Genomic DNA, 25,172 nt, shown 5'->3' on the forward strand with positions numbered 1-25,172 from the left:
GTATGGCATCGTGCTATTTCATCTGTTAACTGAAAAATCAACTACTCTCCTTCAGGGTGGTTCGAGGGAAGGCTTGATATCAAGAGGTAGAAAAATATTTTTCTCAGTAGCTCTCTAGATGCTTAGTAGTTGCCTTTCAGAATTCAAGCATTCACAGCATTTTTAAAAATATATTTGATGAATACAGAGACTACAAATTAAAGATGTGTAATTGTGACTCCCGTCCAGCCAGAGATGCTGCCTATGTATCTCAGAAGCTAAAGCAATGGAAGAAACGGTCTGGGCACACCTCCAGCACAGCCCCCCGGGCGGACATCAGCCAGCCTCAGCACCAGCATGGTCAGGCAGGAAGGATGGAGCCTTGAGTTAATGGAAACTGCTTCATCTCACCAGACTTCACTCCTATCAGGGTGGTTGTAAGAATGAGAATTTACGACCAGCCACGCCAGAAGCTGGGCACGCGTGGGAACTCAACCCAGGGGAATGGCGAGTAACAAGTGCTCAGGGACTGTTCCCACTGAGCTTCTTCAAACTCTAGCTACTGTGAACCAATCACCTCTAAGCCACAGGGCAACCGCACTCTACATGCTCCATTCACAAGACACCTTCCTAACCGGGCCCCTCCTGGTCAGCACCAAGTGCCGTGTGTCATCTCTTGTTTCTGAGCGTGAGGCTTGGTCAGTCGGGCCTCCAGGTGGGGGCACATTTGCTGCCATTCTTGATTAATACACTGCATTCAATGTTGATCCGTTGGATGACAACCCTGGCCTCTGAGCCTGTTCCCTAAAGAGATAATCACAGCATCATTGAAATGGAATGAGGAATGTGAACACTGTTTATAAGCTCTCAAAACCTCTATTTCCAAAGAAAGTGAAAACATCATCATTCCTTTGTTTAAACACAAAGATTTTGGCCTGCACTAGAGCATCTCTACTTGAGGGGAAATCAATCCTGTAACTAGATATGGCCTCGATGTTTTAAGAGCTTATCTGCGCTTTACTAATGGGTCCTCAACTTGTTTGAGGTGCACCTTGGCATTAGGCGAGACACAGGTGCCCAACATGCTCGTGGCAGGGTCTGGAAATCCTCTTGGGCTCAGACTTTCCTCCACCAGAAAACCCGTATTTCCACGTGAGTTTACATGCTCAGCGATGGCGGCTATGCCAAGTAGGGAGGGCATTCAGGTTTCGGAGTCAGATGAACATGGGTTCAAGCCCAGCCCTGCTCTTCACTGGAGTTGTGTGAGTGAGCCCTGAGTTGCTTTCTATCCACTCATCTGCAGAATGAGCCGTCGCTGGGGGTGTAGCCCACTCAGCCATGTGCAACACAGGCTGGCAAACTAGGGCCTGCCACCTGATTCTTCACTTTCCATGAGCTGAGACTCATTTGTACATTTTTAAATGGCTGGGGGAGGAAAGAGGGGATTTGTTTCTCTTTTGGCTATTTAAGTACCTAGATAAGATTCCTGATTTTGGCCCACATTGCCTAAAATAGTCACAATCTGGCTCTTTACAGACAATGTTTGCTGACCCCTGGTTGGGATGATTTCGCAGACTGGGAATCTTATGTATGTACTGTATACACTTGGCACACTGAGGTGTTTAATAAACATCCCTTCTCCTCTGAGGGACCAACTGTGGCTTTGGGCAAACAAGCTCTAAATGAAAACAAGATCTTTGAAAGTGCTTGACAGTTCCCATCACTCATAAACTCTGTGGTATTGGAAAAGTTCTTGGTCTCTCCGGAGGATCAGCTTACTTCTCTTGAAAATGAGACTATTGGTACTTTTTGTACAGATTTGTCTCAAAGAAAACGGTTCATGACTTTAAACACACGAGAAATGCCTGATGCAGTCAGCTCTTCTACAGAGAGTAACTCTTTGTAAGTGTACTGTAGAAATTTTATTTTCTAAGATTTACATATGTATCTTTGGACAACTAGGCCACTCATCCCATCGTCTAAAAAGAATCCCTGCCATTTTTCATTGGAATATTGCCTTTTGTCTACTCCATTTCTTCGCTTTCTCAGACTCCTACTTTGTACCCAGTCACCCTTGCAATGAGGCAACTAACTTCTGACCAATTTGACGTATATGGAGAAACATATGCATCTTCCAGGAAGCTTCCTTGAAGAGCAGAGAGCAAGCCTGCTTTCAATTCCCTTCCTCTGTCCTACTGGCTCAAACACAGAGCTGGAGAGTAAACTAGCTGCACTCTCCGAGACTGTGAGGATGGTACCCCCTGGGGGTGAGGGAAGCCTAGAGATGGTTCTGCAGCAGCCTGGGAGTAACTTGGGTCTTTGAAAACTTTAGAGCCACCATACCAGCTCTAGCCGGCCTTCCTCCCCTCAGACTTCTTTCACACTTTCCTTTTTTTTTGTTTAGTCCATTCTATTTTTGGTCTTTTTATGTGCAATCATCTTACCTCCTATATACCTTCTCGGTGATGAAAAATGGCTTGAAATAAACCAAAGTGTTACCTGTGACTTTTCCTGGGTGGTAGGGTTAAGTGGATCATGTATTTCCCATCATGCTTTCTTGTATTTTTTCCATCCTCCACAGTGGATAGATAATGGCTGGGCTACCCAAACCATAGGTCTTAAGTGGCACATTGTTAGAAATATCCTCATCTTGGGGTTAAATTGTGGAAGTACTGAGGACTTCACATGAGAATACATAAACACCTTAAAGCAAGGCCTTATCCCACTCAAATATCCCCAAGGACAGCAGGCATTGGCAAAGATCAGTCTCTACTGATCAGTGATATTCGTTTTGACAAGCAATATACTGTTAGAAGAAGATAGAATAGTCTGGGGGGAAAAATAAACCCTCAATCGATAATGGTTTTGGATGCTATACAGATTGGCTTGTGCAACTGGTAAGAAAAAGAGGCAGAAAAATTTAAAACAGATTTAGTCATTATTCCTGGGGGTATGATCTCATGGTCCAAAGTGCTGAATGTTATTACAAACAGCGTTTTAAAGATGACTTTAAAAGCAATTTAATAAATGATTACACCACAGAGATCCACAGATTTACCAGAACAGGACTAGAAAGAATGAATAAGCCAACTTTCCTAATATTGGTGAATGTACACTTATGCCGTGGGATAAAATTTAAAGATAGAACATTAGAGATGATTAAAGAAAGTATAGTATCTTGAGCAACCTCACAAGCCACGTGCTCTGGAAGACCATCAGATGACTGGAAAAGTAGCTCTAGGAGAGACATAGCTCATCAACAGATGTTGATCACCTCAGAGACTCCTAACCCAAGAGGGGTTGCCTATAACAGGAAGTTCTGAGGGAGTGGAGAAAGGTTTTATGGTGAAAGCAAGGTATCTCCCAAAGAAAAGCATATTTAAAAAAACCCTGAAGGGAAATAAAAGGGGAGGGAGGGGCACCTGGGTGGCTCAACAGTTGAGCATCTGCTTCTGGCTCAGGGCGTGATTCCTGGGTCCTGGGATCGAGTCCTGCATCAGGCTCTCCACAGGGAGCCTGCTTTTCTTTCTGCCTGTGTCTCTGCCTCTCTTTCAGTCTCACTCATGAATACATACAGTCTTAAAAAAAAAAAAAAAGAAAAAAGAAAAAAAAGAGAATTGGGACCTAAGTTGGTATAAAGTCATCAAATTGACTGTAGGGAACATCAGTGGCACCCTGCTCTCCCAGTAAAAGGTCCCTTTCCCAAAGTGGTCAACCCATACATATTGGCATTTAGGATTAGAGTAAGTCTTGTGGCTTGCAAGCAGGGCGAGAAAAATCTGGGGTTATCGACACTAGGAGATTTTTCCTATAAGCTGGAACAGCCCTAATTAGCTGTGTAACCTGCTTCCCCTGACTTGCTGGAACTAGGCAGAAGTCAAACTGCCCAAACATACTATTTTACCCCTACATTATTAGGAAAAATTCCTTAACAGACCAAAAAGTTGAAGCAATAGTATAATGAACATCCACATACCCCCATCTCAATTTAATCATTTTTATTACACTGTTTCTATGTATGTGTCCACGAGTCAGTGTTTATGTGCGTGTGTGTGAACCAGGAAAGAAGCTAGAGAGGTCATAATACTTTGCACCTACACACTCCAGCCTATGTCTTCTAAAATATGTGTGTTCTCTTATGTCACCACTAAGATGGATTCCCAAATGTTACTTCCTATCAAACTTATGTTCCAAACTTCCTGATTGACCCTAAAACACTTTGTACAGGTTTATTTTTCCTGTACCTGGAATCATCCATCAGGCTGCATGCAGGTGGTGACTAGTAGCCTCTAAGACAGTCCCCAAAGATCATTGTCCCCCGGTCTCCACGTCCTCATGCAATCCTGCCACCTTAGCTCTCCAAGTGAGAGCTGGGCTTACCAAATTGCTCCCAAGGACAAGAACACAGAAGGGGCAAAGTGTCACTTTTGAGATTAAGTTATAAGGCTAGGAACTTCACTGCGGTCATCCTGTTCTTTCAGTCACGTGCCCTGAGAGAAACCAGCTGCCATGTTGTGCAGCAGTCCTGTGGAGATGCTCGCACCGCAAGGAACGGAAGCCAACCAAAAACCACATGACGAGCTTGGGAACCGTTCCTCTCCTGTCTCCCCAGCCCATCTCCCAAGACCAGCTCCAGATGAACTCATTAGAACCTGGGGCAGCTCTACCCTATTTTTCACCCATGAGACTTAGGGACTAATAAATGCGTTTTTGTTTTAAACCACTACATCTTGCTGTAGTTTGTTACACTGCACTGGAGAATTAACACAGATTTCATTTGACTGTTACGCCCTTTTAGTTTCTCCTAATGTTGAAGAATCCCCTGTACACTTTTTTCCTCAAAGAAGGGACCAGGCCAGTTTTCTTCTGGTGTGCCCACATTGTCCTATGCCGATTTGATGGTCTCCTTGGAGAGTCATTCCATGTTCCTACATGCTGTACTTCCTAGAAACTCAAAGTTACATCAAATGGCTTCTTTAAAGTGTAACATTATTGGCAGGAACACTTCACAGATGATGCCATGGACTTCATACTGCATCACTTTGAGAGCCTTCCGATGTCAGTTGTTCCACTATTAGAGATGCTAATTTTAGTGCTTTCTATAAAGGAGGGATCACCATTTTTTTGTCATAAAGCTGCTTCCTTTTTTGTGATTAGCGAGTGACTGTCCACCACACCTCTGGATTCCGTGCCCTGGCTCTACTCAGCAGTGCAGGGAGAACTATCCACCTAGAGAGAAAAGCCCCAGCACCAAGGAGCCAGTCAAATGGCTTCTTTGTTAAAAAGCCATAATAAGTATGTTAAGACTTTTTGGGGCTTTTCACATAAGGATTATGAAATATACTTATTGGGTGAGGAATACCATTTCTTACAATACACCCAGGTCAACTAGGGTGAAGGCTTTGGCCTACTGAGCCTTCTAAACAGCTGTGGACGTTCATGCTCCTTTGACAACTTGTTGCCATTTATTCCATCTACAGATATGAAAACATGCACGTGTTGAACATTTTCAGAAGAATAAAATGAGAAGCCATCACCGCCTCTTCCAACAATTCAGATAAATCCTCTAGATACTGAAAAGCGGTGGCCCATAGCCTGAAAATCTAACATTACCATCATTTTATGAGCTCTCATCATCACAAAGTTTCTCAGGTATCTAGAGAAAGCCTGTGATGTTCTGGGCATTTTGTTGTCTGATTAGATGTGCTGGTTTGATTCCAAGCTTGCTTCACTATTCCAGAAATTAGAAAGCAGAAAAATCAATGTTCCCACATATTCTGAGACAGAATCCATTTCTTATTCCATAGGATAACACTTTTTCAGTTAGAAGGTAGTAAGGCGGTGAAAGAAAGTGATCTGTTTTTCTTTTTGAATGTAATTAATCACTTGGGCAGAACCATGGTGATATCCCTGTATATGTGCAAATGGGGTTTTTAGTTTCCATCCTGTAGACATAGCAGCCACTCTTACACAGTGACAAAATGCATCTAGACCCTGGAGTTGATAAGCCCAAGTTGGAATTTAGCAAATCATTATTCCTAGCAACCAAGAGGACAAAAAAAAAAAAAAAAAAAAACCCAGAACAATATTATCCTTTCTTCACTGAAGGATCCTCAAATACACAATCACGTTTCATAGAACCAACCTGGTGTCCAAGGGTCCTTGCTGACATGCGTTACTATTAATATTTAGCCACGATTGAGGTTTATGTTGGTTAGGCACACTCAGTTCAATTCTCTTTGTGAAACTTAGCCAAGAACACTGCCAAAACAAGTGACATTTAATCCTGGGAGGATTTTTCATAATTTTTGCTTATTTGTAGGATCATTCAGTTGGGGAGTATAATGGAAATGCTGTATAGAATCAAGGAAATGGAATCATTAGGGCAAATAGCTGGATGCTGACATAATCAACAAGCACAGGATTTTGTTATGTTTCTTTGCCCTTAATATTTTCAGAAACTGATTTGTTGATGTAGCCTTAATGTTTATAAGCAAGTTAAAACAATTCATCAGTCATCACTGAAAAACTAATTATTTCCCTCAGTGCTAATGGACTGCACAACATAGAGGCTGTCTCTCAGCACCACTGCTGCCATGGCTTATTTTTTTTCCCTCAGGGGAAACTAAACTTCTTATTGCAAGTTTATTCAATTAATCTTTTCCTACAGGCAACAGAAAGGATAAAATTCTTTTTCGTCCAGTCCATTTTGCTATACTTAAGATGAAAGGGACTTCTCAAATCATCCAATTCCTCTCCTTTTGATGATTAACAAGTGGGAAATACAAAGAGAATGCTGCCTTTCTTCCTCTCTATTCTGTATCTGAGAAGCAAGGACCCTGGGGTTCCAGGCTCTTGGTTCCATCTTTCTAGAAAGAATTCCCTTCCCAGTGACACAGAAAGCACTCGTGCACAGTCTTGTTTATCCTAGGTAGCAACGTCCTTTTTTTTTAAAAAAAAAAAAAAAAAAAAAAAGAAAGATAAAAAAGAAAGAAAAAAAAAGGAAAAAACGAAAAAGAAAGGCCTGGGAACTCATCCAGTTGATGGGAAAATATAACAGCCCCAGGTTTCAGTCATTTTGAAGCCCTAAGTGCTTAAGAAAACTCTACTCAAATTGAGACTTTGTGGAAGTGCTGATGAGGGTTAAACCAGTAGCAAACATCTGCAGGACTGGGTACCTTTATAATTGAAAGATTCTTGGTTCCCATAGGGAGCAGTTAGTTGATTTTTCTTTTGCCATCTATGAAGATGGAATCTCAAGACTTTACACACGGAATCTCAAGACTTTACACACAAAAGTGGATTCCAGGCAAAGTTAAACTGGTTTACTGTATGAAGCTCTTTGTCTCTTTTGTTGGAGTTTTTAAAAGCTACGTTTGGAGTGGTGTGCCATGGGATTATGCCCATATCGGCCTAGATCATTCTATTGTATAGGCAATGTCACAGACCACAATCCAAGCCATGGTGTCTGTTGAATATTTTGATGGACTAGACTGGTAAACCCATCCAATACAGAGATGAGAAAGACAACTCATGAGGGTCCTTAAAAACACAGCTTCCCTTCATTGTCAACCCTTCATACACTGTTCTAGAACCGTGCCCTTGAATGACCACCAGGTTGCCTGTCCTGTGTTTGTGGAACCCACCTGCTTCCTTTTTCATCTGCATTTCTCTTCCTCCATCCAACTTCTGAGAAATCACAAAGGAAGGTCAGACTCAGGGCCTTCCATCCTGACATTTCAGGACTGCAACAGTTTTGAGCCTTGATGACAGACCTTCCCCACATTTGTCTGTCTTCTCCATGTGTCAATCCCTTCCTACGCACCCCTGCTAGACTGATTCTAGAAATGCATAGCTCGAACCCCGACACCTACTGGAAATTTTTCCTATCTTTCCATTTCCTACCAAATTGAGGTCAGATTACTCACTGTGGAATTTCCAGGGTGGAATATTAGAGCAGGAACCCAGTAGGCTGGGGATAAATGTGTCAGGCAGCCATCACAGACAAGAGCAGACTGTGGGCTGGTGCTATGAAGGCTTCATCATCTGACTGCATTTTCTATGACTCTGTTCTTTGCACAGGCTCTCCCTTCACCTGGAAGGCTCTTATTTCATGTTCCACTGCAAAAATCGCCAAATTCAACCTGATTTTCCTTTCTGGTTAGAACATCTACCACACTTTTTTGTTCTCAAAACATTTCTTCTTATAGTGTGCTCTCTTTGGTCTTGCCTCATTACTCCTCTGGTTATCAAAGACCAAGCACAGAGGGAGTAAGAGCTGGGCAGAACACGAATCTGACAAAAATCATGCAGCTTCTAAATTGCTCTGTATGTAAATTGCCTAATTAATTTCTACTCTGGGCAGAAAACATGGATGCATGTCCACTTCGGGAGTCTTACCCTTTTACGGCACTAATAACAGAGATCATGGCTACAGTGACCTATTCTTCAAAATCAAAGTCAGCAATATCTTGTGGGTTTGGATGGAAAGGAGCGCCTGAGAGCTCTTAATAGAACTATACCAATTAAAGCTCCAGGGACTGGAGAAGTTCTCCTTTCCAAATTATAACTGCTACTCAGATGATAATGTCAAACAATGAACACCTTGTCTTCCAGTCACATTAATTAGGCACTAATCTACTGATACCAACACTTGCATATTTGATTGATGCCATGCCCATATCCACACAAGAGAGAGGACGCTTTATGATACCAAAACACAAAACTAAGTGAACACTTAACATATCAAAATTAATTTTTTAGAGGGGAAAAATACAGACAGGACTCCTGGCATTAAAGTTACAGTGCCTGCACATTACATTTAGAACCACATTTCTCTTGACCGAAGCAATAACGAAACGTCGTTATCAACAGCTGAATAAACTACTCACATGCTCATCAAGAGACAGGACAAACATTAGTCCAGCACTGAATCTCCGAGGGAACTTCTTGTGTGGAAATAAAAATTCGGGATGATATAATCCATTACAGTCCTTATAAAAGCTAGAGAAGGGACATTTAAAAGCATCTCGACACTTCTATGGAATGTTAACATAGTCCAGACATACTGCACATTGATGCCCTAACTATTGCCAAAACAGAATTCAGGAGACCTGAAGAAATGGCTAAGCCACGCTGAGCCCTAACCGGTCTCTCTCAAACATCAATTGTTTCAGGAAACTTTCAACAATTTCCAGATAAAGTAAATGCATGGATGGATTCTCGGACATGTGTCAGGTGTGCCAAGAGTTGATATTGTCGAGTAGAGAGATATGCTCAAATTTTATATTGGATGACAGTAGAAATGACCTTCCACTGAGAAAATTTGGAAGCTGCAGTGGCTTATGTTAAAATTAACTGCCTGGCTTTGAAATTAGTTACTAGTTCAAGGTTATCCCTTTGTGTTTGAAGGGGATTCCATTATTAGTTTCAGCCTGGTGTCATATAGAAGAAATGAACACAATTTATTGTGTAATGAATTCCCATAGTTTTTCCCTTAGAAGCATGCAGGCATCACTAAAGAATTACTACTACCTGTTCAAACGTTTCCAAAAATTAGAAAAGAATATTAACCTCAAGGTGCAGTGAAAAACAAAGTCTACTTTCATGTGAAACACACTGTAAAACTATATATAAAAAAAAAACTTAATTTTTTCCTTCCCATAATAACCAGCCCCTTAAAAACTTTATTAAGGATGAAAAATGCATCTTTTAATGAAGTTTTGGTACTAGCCTTTCTCCTTCAGGAACATAGTTCACTTTTGTATGCTTTACTAGAAAGGATATTTCTAATAAAGTAACTTTTAGGGGTTTTTGTCTTCATTTTATCTGGTTTTAATTTAAAAGAGTGGTTCTCAAAGTCTCACATCTCAGGACCTCCTTAAACTCCTAAAAATTGAGAAGCACAAAGATTTTTTTTGTTTATGTGGATTATATCTAGATGAGATTTGAGAGCAAAACCAAAAATTAAAACCCAACAATATACAAGCATATATTCCATTAGCATTTTAGCCTCTGGAAGACTCCGTTGTGCCCACTGAGGGAATGAAGACAAAAAACACAGATGACACCTTATTGTTATGAACACGGTTTTGACCTCTGTGATCTCCCTACAGAATGTCAGCGATGCCCACTAAAACTCCTATCATACTTTAAGAACAGCCAGTTTAGAAGAACCAGTAAGAACAACAAAAGCCACGAGCAAAATAAACACGGGCAAAAAAAGAAAGCAGTCTCCACTCCAGGCACGCAGACATGCACCCTGGGAAGGGCGTAGAGCTTGACTCACGTGTTGGGAAGACGCAGGGCTGGCTACACTGCAATGACTCACAGTCACAGCCCCTGAAATCCTGTCTACATTTTATGCTAGGCCTAGGGCAACTTCACACTCCTGTAGTGGAGTCCAGCTCCAAAACTGGACCAGGAGAAAATGGTAGCACAGAGCTCACAGGAAGGGCCACTGTGCTTCACTATATCACATGTTAGAGTCACCCCATCTGGAAATTGTGGATTCCAACACCATCCACAGAACACATAGATCCCTCACAGTGGAGATCTTTGTGCATAAGTTGTGTAAGACGTTCTATGGAGCTGATGCAGGAAATATTACTAATTCTATTTTATCTTGCCTTTTCAAAAATCTTATTTTCTACATGTTTTAGTTCAGCTGTACCTGTTTTAATTTATAAAGGAATATATATTCTATGAAATACTAAAGATACAGTGGACAGGATGCTAAAATTTTTTTGTTAATGAGCTGTGCACTCAAAATGATTAGGATATTATGTGATATTTAATTTCATTAAAATATTTTAGCCAAGTAAAATTAACAAGATTTAAAAGTACCAAATGTTGGTGTGGATTTGGAACAAGTTTTCATATCGTTGGTGGGAGTAAAAATTGGTTGAAATACAAGGAAATTATATGGCACTGTCATATATACTCTTTGAATCAAACTTTATTCCACTCAAGTGTAATGAGGACCAACATTCACCAAAAAAACATGGTGAAGAAGGTTTCCAGCAGCTCTGTTGGTAAAAGGTGTAAAGTGAGGGGGCCCCTGGGTGGCTCAGTTGGTTAAGTGATTGCCCTCAGCTCAGGTCATGATCTAGGAGTCTGTGGATCAAGTCTGCTTCTCCCTCTGCCCCTACCCATGCACTCATGCTTGCTTGCTCGCTCTCATTCTCTCAAATAAATAAAATCTGAAAAAAAATTTTTTTTTTTAAGTCTTACTATTAAATAACCTAGAAGGGTGTGATGTTACCTTAATAGCAGCATTAAAAACCATGCATGCATCGTGAACAAAATTAGGCACAATTCTCAACTGGGAGTAAAATTCTCAAATGCTGACAGTAGACCTCTTTGGAAAATAACATGACAAATTCTTTTCCCTATTTTTTAGAACTTTAATAACATGAAGCATACATCTTGTTTTTAATGTGTAACAGTTAAATCAATTGAGAGCCCATGCCTATTTGAAACTATGCCTCATTTTTCATGATTAAGATGCTCTTAAATCTCAATGGTTAGCAGTTTATTCTTGACTTCAGGGGTCTTCAAGTTACGGCTTTTTCTTGGGGTTTCAAGATATTTAAGTTAAAGTGACATTTCAGTGTGGTCCATCCATATTCTCTGTCTGAAGCAGATACCTCTGGCGGCACATAAACGCTAGATCCACCCCTACATGCTTGCGAGGCTATTAAGACTTGCCTGGTTTGAACTCTGGCTCCTTCACCAATATCCCATTCCAGCCACAGGGCCACTTACTCTCCCAGACCACATCGTTCTTTCTTGATACCCCAAGATACCACCTCTATTTTTACCTCACTCAACTTCACCTCTGCAGAAACCAAATTCACAAGTGTTGGTAGCAGCCACAGATGTGCCATGTGAGACCAGAACAGGACTATAGGCAGGTTTGTGAGTCAAAGTAGCATGGTAGATGGAAACACAGATGTGAGAGGACTTGACAACAAAGTTAGTATTAAAAGGGTTTATGGATGCTGTAATTTCTGGATAGCAAACGTCCAGGGCTTGAGTAAGATACATCAAACATACGGCTCAGACTAAAAGATCAGGGGAGAAAAAAAAAAAGCCACAGAGTTCTGAAGTTCTCCAGGTCTATTCTGCAGTGTTACTGCACAATTGTTAATTCCAAAGCCTGCTTTGAAAAATTCTGTCTTATTTTGAATTTAAGAACCTTCTTCTGTAAGGATAAAAGGCTGCCAGATGATCTTCACAAAGAGCGAGGCGCAAGACCATGGAAGTCTAGAGCCAGTGGAGTGGGCTACCTTTGGGGTGAGCCAGGGCTTCCCCAGCATGTCCTTATGTAATACAAACAAGGAAAGCAATGCCCTAACCTATTTTCCAGTGGAAACTTAGTCTTAAGTGATGTTATCATGACGCCTGGGTGGCTCAGTGGTTGAGCGTCTGCCTTCAGCTCAGGGGATGACCCCGGAGTCCCGGGATTGAGTCCCACACTGGGGACGCCTCAGGAAGCCTGCTTCTCCCTCTGCCTGTGTCTCTGTGCCTGTGTGTGTCTCTCATGAATAAATAAATCTTTTAAAATTTTATATGTGCGTGTGTGTGTGTATATATATATACATATATATATATGTATATATATATATATAAAATGAAGTTATCTTTATCTCTCCACCGACAATGAACAAAGACTTCTGAAATAAAACCTTTCATTATTTGGATTATTTTTTAAGAAAATAGTAGGATATGCCAAAGTGTGGTAGAAGGAGATCATCGTAAAGCTGATCTGGAAAAAGAACTATTTGAAGTGGCCCAGCATATACGTAGATGTCAGAACAATCAGGCAAGAGCTATGAAGAATTAAGTCCTTCCGGAAAGCTTAATTAGAAAACCAAAACAACACAACAAATGCTCTCTCGTAATTATGTTAGAGAGCATCACACTGAAGTAGAAGATGTTTCAGGGCTGGAGACCCCTACTAACCAACTGTGGGGATCCTGCAGACCAGAGCTGGGGTCAACAGAGTGAAGATGACTGAGCGATCATGTTAAGGCAAACAACAAACCTTTAAGCTGGGCTAAATAAACGAAAAATATTTTCTAGAGGAGACTCTAATTTTCACAGATTTACCCAATACAAAAAGTTAGTTTTTATGTGTTTACGCTTAAAAAGCCTGATTTGAGCTAATTCTACATGTCCAATATACAGAACTCTTGATTTTGCCAAGTGGTTCAATCACTGCTACTAAATACTCGGCACACTTTTCACCTTGGGTGACAAGCGTCTGAAAGGACTATCTTTAACATAGCAATATATACTTGTTTAAATAAGAAAAAAACATTTTGATCATATATTGTTTGTACCTAAACTTTACCATTAAGTTTAAGAACTCCGAATTCTCTAGAATTAAAGTCCTTGATTTGTAAATTTTCTTTTATTGCACTAAATCTTGGCCATGTTTGTGTTAGATCTACTTGTAGATTTTATGTCTCTCAAAAAGAAAAATAAAGCAAATCCACGTTTCAAGTCAACTTTCATGTGTCTGTGTTTGCACAACAGACCAGAGCACTTAAAGAGTTTTTCCCGAACATGGAATACAATGTTTACCTACTTGACCCCATGCAGTCCAATGGGAAAATAAAATTCATTTAATCCCTTGAAAAGTACTGTATCACTTTAAAGTCTCTGTAGATGCCTAGGAAAACTCAAGTCCTACTCTCAGTTGGAATTGTCCTAGGCTTCAGCACAAACAGGCCATTACTTCTTGTAGACATACAAAGTAAATTTTAAAATGACAGGCTCATTAGGAGATTTCTAAGAAAAAAGAAATCTTCCTGTCTTTAAGAAAACCTCAAGATCCATATGTAGATGGATATTCATACACATACCCCTGAGAAACTTTCTACAATGGTTGAAATGTGTCAAATACATTTGCAACAATTTTGGGGACCATCATTCATCCTCGCAATGAATTTTCTGCAGGATCATCAATTGGTATATTTATTCTATTAGAGAAAATAAAGGCTAAATACTGACACTTTGATATTTCTGACATTACCCCTTTTCAGGAAGTTGGCCTCATGTTATGACAAGAACAAGGACTTTGGGAGTGGGTCTGATTTGGAATCTAGCTGACTGATGGTGGGAACGGTGGTCATTTTCAAAACTCCAGTCTCCTCCTCAAATCAGAGAGGGAGAGAGCACCAACTCCCTCAAAGGAGCTCATCAGAATCCAGCGACATGATGTCCGTAAAGCAGCAGCAGGTATGGACCACTTTGTTTTCTCCCTGGTTTTCTTCGCTGCTATCCAAACACCCTCACTGTAGGGGAGTAGTCACAAATCAGCCCCTATTTCAAAACATCAAGCCACGTGCTCCCTCTGATGGCATCCCTTTTCCTTGGCACTCTCCACAAAGCAGAGATGCAGGACAGTCTGGTTCTGAGATGCCCATAATGCATAACAGCCAGATGCTAAGCTGAGGACTCCACCTTGGGAAAACTTATTGGTAAATACATTCTGACTAGCTCCATTCCAAGCCCAAACAAAACAAAACCCACAGCAAACTAAAAACAGGACCCATGATGCACAGTCCACATCTTGCTTTTTCTAAGCAAACTGATGCTCTCTCCTCTACCTGGGATGGATTATAAACTAAGACATTTTGTCAAAGTCACCCCGATGTTTATCTGCCCTCAATGGCATTTCTTCATCTCCACTCCAGATTCTTGGCTTCCTCTCCAATTGTAAGCAAGTAGGTTTCTCTATCAAGTGGAGAAATCCAGGGGACTGGGATGCCAGAAATCTACCTTCATTTCTCTAGTAGCTTGTGGCATCCTTCTGAATCTATTCATTATAGAATCATCTCTTATGGAAAAAGGACTCCCTCTCAGAAGCACCAACATAGGCTCAATGTGAAAGATACAGAAATTAAAGGAGCCTAGCTAGAGGAATGACTTCAAAGGTTCAAACCTACAATGACATGGAGTAGTATCCAACTGTCCCCATGCTGCTTTGACTGCAGACCCCCCATGGTGTTGAGAAACTATTCTTAGGGCCATGGGGATGGAAAGATAGCCAACCATTTCCACATGGATTCATGCCCGCCAGCCCAGACTCCAGGAGAGCCAAGATAAGTCTCTTGGCTGAAGCCTCATCTTCCCCAGGACCAAGCAAGATGATCTGTAGGAGGTGCACTGTTTGACTTCAATGGGAGATTTTTAGCCACAAACCCCATAATCTGGTATCCTATTATTTGTGAGGGTTAGAAGAAATATACACATGTGGAGGTGAGTGTGCTATATAAGACACATGTAGGATTTTTATTATCAATATGTAATATGCAAAGATCATAGATCACACTTTTTAAAAAGAGGCTGGAGAGAAAGAGCATGAGGAGAAAGGACAGAGGGAGACTCTCAAGCAGATGCCATTCTTCAGAGCATCAGAGCCTGACATAAGGCTCGATCTCATGACCTGAGCCAAAAGAAAAAAAAAAAAAAAAGAATCCAGAATCATGCTTAACCAACAATGCCCACCCAGGTGCCCCTGCAGTTCCTTTAAAAAAAAAAAAAAAGGATCAATATGGAGACATCCGTGCAAATGCTCAATGACATCATAAAATGAAAGGCCACTTGTACATTTATCCGTCCCTGGTGTCATCTTTAAGGAGAGTGGATCTGCTACCACAGCATGAACTGAACAGGCCAACGGGCGGGGGGGGGGGGGGGGGGACAAAGGGCCTCTTTTATCCCCTGCATTATTTCCCTTCAAATTTAAACTATGCCAGCTGTATCAAGCTAAATTCAAATGCAAGCTTCACAATCTTCTAGAAAAGTTCTATTAAAGCTCAAAGCTTAAGAGCTTAATAGGTCTGTAGCTTCTTTAAAGCAAAAAAAAAAAAAAAAAAAAAAAAAGCCTAAAATCCCTAAAACCATTTCTATAGAAGCTTTCCTTTACCATCTCTCTCTATAAAATATAGGAGAATAATCCGGGGGAAGTGGGATCATGATGTTGATGTTCCACGAATATCTCAAGTTCATTAGATGACCTTATTGTCCTTATAGACGTTGTGCCCCCAAAGTAGTATCTTGATTCCTTCAGGCTAAGGTCTACCAAAGCTACTCTCAGTAAATATCCAAACAGCCCAGTTCCTCAAGAGATCGCAGGACACAGCATAAGCAAGAATGGGTCTTGCTTAAAGACCACCACCCGTGCTTGAGAACTCCAGGCAGGAGACAGGAAGCCAAGCTGGAATCACCACTGCCTGAACATCTGATGCCAGGAGGCAAGGATCCTGAGCTCTGCCTCATTTAATATCCCTTTCAGAAAGGATGGTGCCTGCTTCTGCACAGGTGGTGGCTTTCCCCAACACCAGAAGGCTCCTCCACTGAGCCTATGCAATTCTAGGACACCACTTTTATTTACCAGGGTTCAAAGTGACAGCTCTTTATGCTGTTGCTGAGCATTGATTTCTGAGAACATGGCCTGAGGTGGGGGTGGGGATGGGGAGAGCAAACAAAAGATTGCTGAGGTTCTGGGGGAAGGGTGCTGTTAGAATAACACAGTGAAGAGGAAACCCAGGTACACCAACAACAAAGTCAACCAACTGCTCAAATCTCTGGGCGGAGTCAACACCAGTTTGTTGAGAAGACCAGGAATGGGCTAGACCTGATGTCTGAGTAGCCTGCAGTTCCGGAAACAGTATGGCGCAGAGTCTGAGTATTGGTTCTGAGACAACTGGCTCTACATATGACTAGCTGAGGAACTTTAACTCTTTGACCTCATTTTCTTATCAGTAAAATGGAAATTATGTTATCACTTTATACGTTTTTGTTAAGGACTAAATGATGCATCAAGTGTTCTGAACACTGCTTGGCACATACACAAATATTTGCTGTTATTGTAAAAATGTGAATTTTCAGGTCCCACCCCACATCTGTCATTCAAAATTAACATGGCAAGTGTAGCTGTGTGCAGTTTTTATATGGAGAATTGGACAACTTTAGCAGGAGCGTTGCAGAACATTCTAGAGGAGTGAAGAAGTCATGGGAATGATGGTTAGAGCACAGGGATATATAGTCCAGGATATCGTAGTAGTGTTGTGTGGGGACAGATGGTAGCTATGCAGGTGGGGAGTATAGCATAACTTAGAGATGTGGAATCAGTGCTGTATAACTGAAACTACTGTGTGTCAACTATATTTCAACAATAACAACAAAAAAGTTAAAAGAAACCCAAATATCCCAGAAGAATTATGAAACACTAGAAAATGTGTTTAGTATAGATTGTGGACAATTTTACCCTGGAGATTTTGAACTGGAGACCTTTGACATTACAGGGCAGCCGAATTTCCAATTCTCCTAGGAGCAGAGCTACATAATTATATGATCAACTTTCCACATGACTTTGGGAAACTCAATGCTCACTGGTCTCATGGGCAAGATGAGTGACCTCTCCTATCCCTTACCACGTTATAGTCTACTCTATGAACTCTAAATGAACATCTTCCTGATTATTCTACATATTTGTAAAAGTATAGAATATAAATCTCAGAACAAGGTAACCTGTTGAATAGAGTTATAAGAATACAAAGTTATGTTTTCAAATTAGATCAGAGAAGGAAAGTTTGCAAGGGTTTTAGAAATCTCATTATACTAAGATTAAGAGTAAAAACATGTGGAATATAGAAAAAAAATCTAAGTATCAAGTTACTTATATAAGGAAATTACCTTTGTGGAGAGAAAAAATATATATATTACTAACTACTACTCCACAGTAAGTTTGCCATAGTGAGGAGCTTCCACTGGAATATACACCAGGAGCCCGAGTCTAGGTACAGCACGGCACCCAGAACGGGAATTCATAACTTGGGTTGTGGTTTACTAAATGTGAGCTCATTTTGGCTCAAGACTCTGTTGCTTCACTTGAAAAAGGTGCAGAGATTAGATTACATTAGGTCTTACATTTTTGTAAACCTAATTTTTTTTTAATCCTCATTGAGGTGTCAGACCACACAGGCCATTACATAGGCCCCTACTAGTGGCCAGGGATAAAAACATAAAATAATGAAAGAGAAGCTTCAGGGAAGTTTTGGTTTAGGTATAGACTCTAGACAGAGGTCATGGAGCCAACCTAAAATGAATTTATCCTCGTGGCAAAGGTCATTCTGATAAAAACAGGATGCCATGAGGTCTCAATTCAACATCCTCTTTTGGAGTAGGGTGGTTATCACTTTCCTAAAACGCACGTGCAAGTAGCATATTTATTCAATTATATATTAGATGTGTATACAAGCATTATTGTTTCAGAGAAGAAAAAGAACAAACCATATTTGAGGCTTACTCTCCAGAGATGGAAATAAGGAATAAATGACACAGCTGCATCAAATGTGGCAGCAGGAAATGCTCTAAGCAGCTGTAAGATTTGCTGAAGGCCCACTCATCACCTGGACTCATTGAACATAGATGCCCCTAAGACTCTCACAGGGGCCATTAGCTTTGGGCTTTGTTATCACTCAGCTTCCACTGACTAGGAATTCCTGGAGGAGATCTCACCACTTCTGCCCCAAGATCCAAACCACATGACTGGTATTTTTAAAACTGAAAAATACCTCCATGTTCTTTATGATTAGAAAGTTTGCTAGGAACCAAGACGTCCAAGACTTTCAAAATCTCCAAGCTTAAATATTCTATTTATTGAGATCATCATGGGCAGCTTGGTGGCTAATACCATCAGTGTCTCTTTCAACTGTGAAGAGGACAAAGCAGAGATTTCTAGTTATTTGAGGGAGATCAGATTCATTTTTTTTCCTGCCCCAGCAGGTACACTCTATGCTCCATACAACAGGTCACCCTGGGAAATCTATCCATTCAAAGCGAGAGGCATCTTTTGGAATGAGCTCCACTGTGAGGGCCCCGTGGCTCACATGGACATGGAGGCGACGAAAGAATGCCCTGTGTTGGAGCAGAGAGAATGAGGAAGAACAAGGAGAATGATAGGAATCGGTGAAGGCCAGAAGCAGCCCTGGAAGGCAGGAGCTTCCAAGACCCAGGCTTTATCTTAGGGGTGGTCAGGAGCCATGGAAAGGCTTTGTGCAGGAAGAGAGCATGAGCACATCTGCGTTACCAAAAGATCCCTTCGCGAATGAAGACCATGTTTTCCAGAACAGGGTCCACACTAAGTCCACACTTAAGTTCCAAATGTTCCTCATCTCTCCTTTGTCAGTGAGGCAAGGGACATAAATAGAAGTTCACGATCATTGCTGTAATGTCATCCTAGTTCCAAGAAGCCCACCCAGTGGCCACACAGCTGCATCTTGCGGCTCCTTGGGATAGATGCCAGTGCCAAGAGCAGCTCAGAAAAAGGAAACGCAAATTAACTCTGGCAGCTATTTGGCTCATTTTTCAGAATCCATCTTATAAAGCAGCATTTTCCAGTAGCCAAAGAGGATGCAAATGCTCACAACTGGCAAAAAATCACCACGGGAGCTAGAGCAACCATGCCCTGCTTAGCAGCACTGCCCCTTGAATATTTGTGTGCATGTGTATGTGTGTGCGCTATGCCTGCAGAGGAACATCTGTGTTTACATCAGGGAATGTCAAAGAGGCATAAGAGAGAAATGGCAAAGTTGATTAAAGAGACAGAATCAGAGTTTGATGTGGCATTCAATAGCGAAAAGGAGGTCAACCCACATGACCAGGAGCTACGACATGGGTAAATGCACTGGAGTGAAAATAAAAACCAACTTCGATAATAACGAAAAATCTATGCATTTTGGCAGAACATGTATATGCCTGGTGTGTTGCGTTTTCTCACCCACTACACCTACTGTCTGTTTCGAAAAATAACAAGGAAGCATGGCATGAGGAGACAGACGAGCAGTGCCAGGAGATTGTTTTTTCAGATTTGTTATTTTTCTGGGTGTATCTCAATTGCTTTAACTCCTTAACACAATGTAAAGTGTAAGTATCTAAGGTAGAAAGCTGGAGATGAATGATTTAGCAAACGCATTAGAGAAAACCACTCCTTCTCACTCCCCCCACTCAGGTTGCTATAGGAGAATGTCAAAGGGGTGCCTGGGTGGCTCAGCGGCTGAGCATCTGCCTTCGGCTCAGGGCGTGATCCCAGGGCCCTGGGATCGAATCCCGCATTGGACTCCTCACAAGGAGCCTGCTTCTCCCTCTGCCTGTGTCTCTGCCCCCCCCGTCCCCGTGTCTTTCATGAATAAGTAAAATCTAAAAACTAAAAAACAAAAACAAAAAAAAAAGGGAGAATGTCAAAGTACTAAGTCCATATTTTTATATATTACCATAAAATGAGTCTCTCTAGCAGCACCACCTGGGTGGCTCAGTTAAAGTGTCTGCCTTCAGCTCAGGTCATGATCCTGGAGTCCCAGGGATCCATGCCCATGTTGGGCTCTCTGCAGACAAAGGAGTCTCTCTTTATGCCCCTCCTTGTCCACCTGGCTTCTCTCTAAATTATTTTTTTTTTAAAGAGCCTTTCTACACATGAAGCCATAAAAGGAAAAGTTGATTGACTTGACTACATAAAATTTTATACAATTTAAGAGTGATAAGCAAATTTGACAAAAATAGGGAAATAAAAACTAATTTTTTATTATATATATATATATATATATTTATATATATATATATATTTATATGAGAGAGAGAGAGAGAGAGGCGCAGAGTCACAGGCAGAGGGAAAAGCAGGCTCCATGCAGGGAGCCTGACATGGGACTCGATCCCGGGTCTCCAGGATCATGCCCCAGGCTGCAGGTGGTGCTAAACTACTGTGCCACCGGGGCTGCCCTAAAATCTATTTTTAAAATATTTTATTAATTTATTCATGAGACACACAGAAAGAGGGAGAGATAGAGGGAGAAGTAGGCTCCCAGAGGGGATCCCCATGGGGGACTTGATCCCACGACGCTGGGATCATGACCTAAGCTGAAGGCAGAAACTCAACCACTGAGCCACCTGGGTGCCTCCCCCCCCAAAAAAAAAACTATTAAGTTATGATAGAAGATTTTACTTAATTTTGCTCAAGTTTTTAACAGTATCATTTCATTTGGGACTATTATACACACCTCTTAACGGTCCTACAAAATAAAGGGCATTAAGTATAGTTAGCTTGGAAAAGTAAAGGAGAGGGGAATCTTATTTACTCATTCAGCTTCATGAGTGTACAACTCAGGCAACAGTACAGGTCCCAAGCTTAGAAGATGCCTATGCTTGGTTTAACACTATGCTGTGATGGTCTTGATATTTCTAACATTTCTATCGTTTCTAACATCCATACATTTATTGATTTATTTAATTTTTGGATAAAAGGAGCCCTGAATTTTCACTTGTCTTTGGGCCCTGAGAACTATGCACTGGGCCCTCCTTACTGTATATAAATTATCTACAAAATCAGTTTTGTGCCAAAGAATAACAAGATGCTTAAGAAAAGTTTACAGCCTAGAAGTAAGTTTAGCAGTTAAGTTGTAGTAAAATAAAAATTGAGACACACGGTAGAGATGAAGTTCACACAAGGGAAACGTTACTTCTTGGTGGAATGAGGTTACTAGTGATGCAAGGGGCAGCTTTTGGTAGGATCATAAAAATAAAATTTGAACACTGATGGAAGAGAAATAAAGGTGCAGGGACATTGGCAGTGAGTTTTATTAAAGCACAGGGGCTGAGGGACTGGCTAAGCACAGGGAACTTTTGGGTTTTCCAGGACAAGAAGCCTCCAAGCTGGACAAGCAGGCTCAAGTGGCTTTGGGGGCTCCTTGGATGTCCAGCCAACGAGCCTGTGCATAGTTCAAGAGCAGTTGGGAGCCATGGAAGGGTTAGAGAGAACCAGGTAACCACAGTCTTCATTTAGGACGATGATGGCTGACCCCAGGCCATGCTGTCACCTTGTCACCTCTCCAGGCTCCCAGCCCAGTGCGGCCTTCACAAAGGATGTGGCCGGAGGGACAGTGACAGTCTATGTCTACATCCCCTTCAACCAGTTGGACTTCACCTGCTCTAAGCTGGCCAACTAGGCATGTTCCCACATCCTGGAGAACCAACTTTTATTGTTCAAGGTTTGAACTGTCAGAGCAGAACAACAAATGTACATGGCTCTGAAAATACTACCAAAATTCCGTTGGAAATACACGCACGCTCAATTAGATCACAGTGAGACGTCATGGCCTCAACTAGGGCTCTGGAAAGGTTTCTGTGTGTCATGGGAGCACGTGTGGATGCTTACTCCACTTTCTGGAGAAAACAAAACTATGGAAGCTGAAACCTACACCTCAAGTGCCCAACGCTTAGGTACATGACACACCTAACAGGCTCTGCCCTACAGGCTAGAATTTTATCAGTTACCAGCTGGGATCTTTGGCTATTAGGCTGCATCTGAAGAAATCCGTGACTTGCACTTTAAATTTGCATTTTTAAGTTTTTTATTTCAGCCTATCGCTCTCTGTTCTCTTTCTATTCCCTCAGACACATGCCAACATACAGATCCACATACACACGCAGACCTATACACAAACATGGATACATGCACAGCACCTGAATAATTCCCTTGCAAACTATACTAAACTCCAAACAGCAATTGACATTTCTACTTCTAAATGTTTCATCCAGTCACGTTCCAGGAAAATCCCAACCCCCTACTGATAAATGAAAATATAGCTATTATTACTTGACCTCAAATTATGATTTTATTGTCCCTTCAAGCAGGAATTTAAAGAAAAAAATGTGGAAATGAAAAATATGTATAAACAATGAATCAGAAAATAAATTAACTACATAAAATCAAGGCTTAAACCTGCGTAAGAAAATGCAACAGGTGTGTGTCATGATGAAACAAGAGGGCATTTTGATTTTTTAGCTCCAATGAAACCATTTCTACACACACACACACACACACACACAAATATGTATATAGAGAAAAAGCCCATTTAACATTCTAGCTCTGAAAAATGAGACCTTAACTGACACTACACTACCTTTTAACTACTAGTGTATATCACTACTTAAGGATGGTTCAATTTTCAAAAGAAAAATACAAAATATTTATTGGAGGGGGAAAAAGTTGTCAATATTCTTTTTAATGATAAAATAATGTATTTTCTTTAAGCTCAGAGACAAAGGCAGGCATTTGAGGAAATATCAGTGTAATCTTAAGAAATGAAAAGCTGTTTCTTTTATTCCAATTTCCATGCTAGACTGAATTATGATAATACACGCTATCAAGAAAAGCTTTTGATATTTCAGAACTGCGACATAAAACAAATTTAATTTGGGACATTAAGCCCAGGATTAAAGGATAATGAGCTTGGTCTTGGCACTCTTCCATCTTCGTGATCTGACCTTTAACATGGAGTCTTACCCAAGAGAGGATTCAGTCAGAAGCGGTACCTCAGACATATTAACTGATAAATAGCGAGGGATGGACTCGACATCCCATTTTGTTCGAGCAAATTCTTGGTTTCTCTGAGCCTTGCTCCTCCACAAGAGGATGTTCAATGAAACACTCAAGTTTTGACTTAATCAGAACTTGATTCTACCATGGAAATGGGTACCAGAAACAGAGAGAAGCCAGGCCAAAGCCTTGAGCTTCCACAAACTTGTAGGAGATTCAGCCCAAGAGGGGTGTGAGTCAAAGAAGAGGGTTGAATGGCAATTAGCACCCTCGGCAGAAGAAATGAGAGCATCCTACCTTTTTAAGAATTCCATATACTCGGTATGCTTGATGAGTCCCGTCCTCATCATGATGGTTTGGAAACATTGTCGATCGATGGCCCAGAGTTTCACATTTACAAGAGCTGGAGAAGAGAAAAAGGAAACGGGAAAAAATAAGTTAGACCATTTCAGCTGTGAACCACATCATGCAGAAGAGGTGAGGAATCCAGGAGAGGTATGGAAATGATCAACCTTCATCTACAGCTGATACCATCATGCTATCTTGTTTCGTGAAGGCGGCAGGTATTCTTACAGGTGAGATGTAGTTCATAATTTTCCACTTAGTATTATTGCCTAACAGGAAGATTCTCAGTGCTCTTCTGTCCTGAAGGGATGGGAATGCCTCAGTACCCACTGAACAAATTTAGTATCAGACTAAATTTCAAGACTATCGGTAGAATTAAAAAAAAAAAAAAGTCATTCGGAGAAAATGAACGATTCACAATTAATAACACTCCTTAGTAATTACCCAGAATGGTGTTAAGGACTTAAATGATCCTGTTTTAATTGTAAAAAGTAGAGGTGAAAACTCCATCTTCAGGCTTCAGGCTGCATTCCATATAATAGAAATGATAATTGCCCAAGGATTTCTATACGAGGCTCCTTTTTACAAACTGTAACCTGTGCCCAAAGTTGTCCCGTGAAGTTAGACTAGGTATGTTTGTTGAATTTTAATTTCTAGTCTTACATACCACGGTCTTTGACAAGGAATAATAGTGTTGAAACTGAGCACCACAGAAGTCCACCGCTTGATCTATTAAGCACACAACTAAGAGACAAGTTTTGGGGAAAGATGCTATAGCATCTATAACAATGACTTAAGATCTGCTTAGGTTTTCAAAGGACACACCAAAAATCTCGGTGACTGAATCTGTGATGGGCACCCAAGACGCTCCTTGTACTATGTTCTCCATTTTTATGTCTTTTTGCAGATTTTCACAATAGAGAACATTTTAAGTGGGCACACAAATGAAGCAAGCCAATCGGCAGGCTGTACCCACGGAGAAGAGGGTAAGGAGACTATGCAGGGGCTGGTGCAAGACAAGCTAGTAGAGACGGTTTACGGTTTAATGAGCCAAACATGGAAAGACTGAAGAGGACAATTCTCTCAACTAAGCCCGCTGGATGTAATGGATTGAGGTACGGGGGTACGGGACAGGGGCACACAGTACTAGGCTGCAGGTGCACCATGCGGGGAGGGACCACGAGTGACAGCAGTGGAGGGAAAGAGAAGGGAGGGACTAGGCGTTCTAGAGTAAACCCCTATCTTTGACTGTTCCCTAATTTTTCCTTGCAAAATTCTTCAAAGCTAAGAAACTAGAACACGACTTCCCCCTTGGTCTGCTCTTTGTTGGATGAGGAAAAAAAAAAAGTGTTCAGTTAATGAGAAAATGAACAAAGCAGCAAAGGCTGGTGCACGCATGGCTCCATTCCAAGTATCTTTTAAAAAATGAACTATCCTAAAAAACGAGCACAGATGTGCT

General features: G+C 41.2%; 1 protein-coding gene across 2 annotated transcripts in view; it reads right to left on the reverse strand.

The window, feature by feature from the left end:
* Positions 1-25,172, reverse strand: part of PRKG1 (protein kinase cGMP-dependent 1) — a 1,174,671-nt gene that overhangs the window by 388,402 nt on the left and 761,097 nt on the right. For both annotated transcript variants that reach the window (XM_026014785.2, XM_026014784.2), the window contains exon 4: positions 23,666-23,771. In XM_026014785.2, the coding sequence (XP_025870570.1) occupies positions 23,666-23,771 (106 nt within the window). The remainder of the gene's footprint in view (positions 1-23,665; positions 23,772-25,172) is intronic.

This window comes from Vulpes vulpes, chromosome 10 (genome assembly GCF_048418805.1).
Source record: "Vulpes vulpes isolate BD-2025 chromosome 10, VulVul3, whole genome shotgun sequence".
In the NCBI taxonomy this organism is placed as follows: Eukaryota; Metazoa; Chordata; class Mammalia; order Carnivora; family Canidae; genus Vulpes; species Vulpes vulpes.